Genomic DNA, 2,021 nt, shown 5'->3' on the forward strand with positions numbered 1-2,021 from the left:
CTTTATTGCTAAGAGTTACAACACATACACAAGAATAACGATACACGAAGAACGGCGCTGGGTGGATCCCCCGGCTGGAGAGCCGGGAGGGGCAACGCAGGTCAGAAGCGGTCACAGAGAAGGTCGCTGAAGGTGTGAGACTGGGTCAAGATTGGCCTCCCTTTTATCCGGCCAAAGGGGGCGCTAGGGGTGCAAACAGGCGTGGGTGAAGCGAGGGGCAGTGAGCGTGGGGCGCGCACATGGAGCCCCTGCCAGACCACGAGGTCTAGATGTGGACACACGTGGGAAGTAGGTATTGCATGTATTGCACCCTTTATACCGCTCGTATGTTGTTTGTATTCTAGAGTTGGTTTTAATGCTAGTCGTTTTACAAAGTATGAATGTGGTTGTCACGAATACATGGTTGTGAGACTGTGTAGTCGTTTTAATAATTTTTACATTTTTAGTCTTTATAGAAGTCCCAACTCTGATGACAGTATTTATGATTGTTTGTTGACTTCGTACATTTCTATTCAAGAGAATGATATTAAATCTTGTTTTATATTCATAGGTGATTTTAATGCTCACCACCGAGACTGGCTGAATTCTGTGTACCCAACTGACCGACATGGCATTTCTGCATTAGATTTTGCAATGTGGTTGGCTGTGAGCAGTTAGTCCGTGGTGCAATTCACAGGAGTGGCAATCTTTTGGATCTTTTGCTAACTGATGTGAGAGGGGTAGTTGATGTAGACTCTATCGCGCCAATAGGTTCTTCCAACCACTGTAGTCTAGCATGTAAGATCCAGCTGGATCTTACATGCCAGATTTTACGCTAACTAGACAAGTCTTCTTAAAATCTAAAATTAACTGGAATGATGTCCACCATGCTTTTAATAGCATTGTTTGGCGAAATGTTTACAATGCTCCTTGTCCTGTTAAAGCTTTTAATTTATTATTGTTGGACATCATAATGAAGTTTGTACCCAGCAAAACTCAGAAATCTCGTTCACATGATAAAGCATGGTTTAACGAACGGTGTCACCAGGCTTATAGGGACAAACATGCTGCCTACAATCTCTAGTCTGCTAACCGTACTCGTCTTTGTTGGGAGAATTATGTTGCCATGCGAAATACAGCAACTAATGTTTATAAGAAGGCTAAATCTGAATATAATGCTCACTTGAAAGTAGTTCTCTCACAGCCGCATAAATGGTGGTCAACACTAAAAACATCTCTGTTTGGTCTTGAGTCCTCCATTCCTCCTTCAATGAAACCTGATGGTAGTGTTACGTATAGTCAGTTTGAGAAAGCTACCTTGTTAGCAGATTGTTTTATTTCAAAACAAAGTTTAGATATTGAACTTCCTCCTTCATGTCACCCATTGCCATGCTTTAATTCATTTGCTTTCAGGTCCTCTGAAATCAAGTATCTGTTATCTGAAATAGATGAATATGGTGGAGTAGACCCTAATGGCTTGTTTCCTTTGATTTTAAAAAGACTAAATGGCCAATTAGCTCCTAAATTAGCCGTAATCTTACGCCTTTTAGTTCGTAAAGGGTCATTTCCGGATTGCTGGTGCTTTGGTAATGTTACCCCTATTCCCAAGGGCCCACTACAGTCTTCACCTACTGAATATAGGCCCATTTCAATTACACAAATTTTATCCAAGGTTTTTGAACGTTTGCTGGTCAAACTTCTTTCTGTACATTTGAGACCGTTTCTTCCAGAAACTCAGTTTGGTTTTAGAAAGGGACTCGGCTGCAATGATGCACTGCTTATGTTGGTGCATGAAATGCAGTCTACTTTAGATAAGGGTCATGAGTCAAGACTTGTCTCGCTGGATTTTAGTGCAGCTTTTGACACCGTTAATCACAAGGGTTTAATTTTTAAGTTAAAGTCTTTTGGTGTAGGTGGTAAAGTTTTAAGTATTTTTAACTGGTAGGCAGCAAGCGCGTTCATGTTGATGGTAGTTTCAGCTCGTATTCTCATGTATCTTCTGGGGTTCCTCAGGGTAGTGTTCTTGGCCCTTTGCTCTTTAT

At 41.5% G+C, this 2,021-nt stretch overlaps 1 protein-coding gene across 1 annotated transcript in view; it reads right to left on the minus strand.

Moving 5' to 3' along the window:
• Positions 1 to 101: 101 nt before the first annotated feature.
• LOC138861934 (uncharacterized) overlaps positions 102 to 2,021 on the minus strand; it is a 5,124-nt gene continuing 3,204 nt past the window's right edge. Inside the window, exons 5-6 of the mRNA XM_070122401.1 lie at positions 1,521 to 1,607; positions 102 to 358 (exon numbers count right to left, since the gene is read on the minus strand). Coding sequence (XP_069978502.1) covers positions 102 to 358; positions 1,521 to 1,607 — 344 coding nt within the window. The remainder of the gene's footprint in view (positions 359 to 1,520; positions 1,608 to 2,021) is intronic.

The sequence above is a fragment of the Penaeus vannamei genome, chromosome 6 (genome assembly GCF_042767895.1).
Source record: "Penaeus vannamei isolate JL-2024 chromosome 6, ASM4276789v1, whole genome shotgun sequence".
NCBI lineage: Eukaryota > Metazoa > Arthropoda > Malacostraca > Decapoda > Penaeidae > Penaeus > Penaeus vannamei.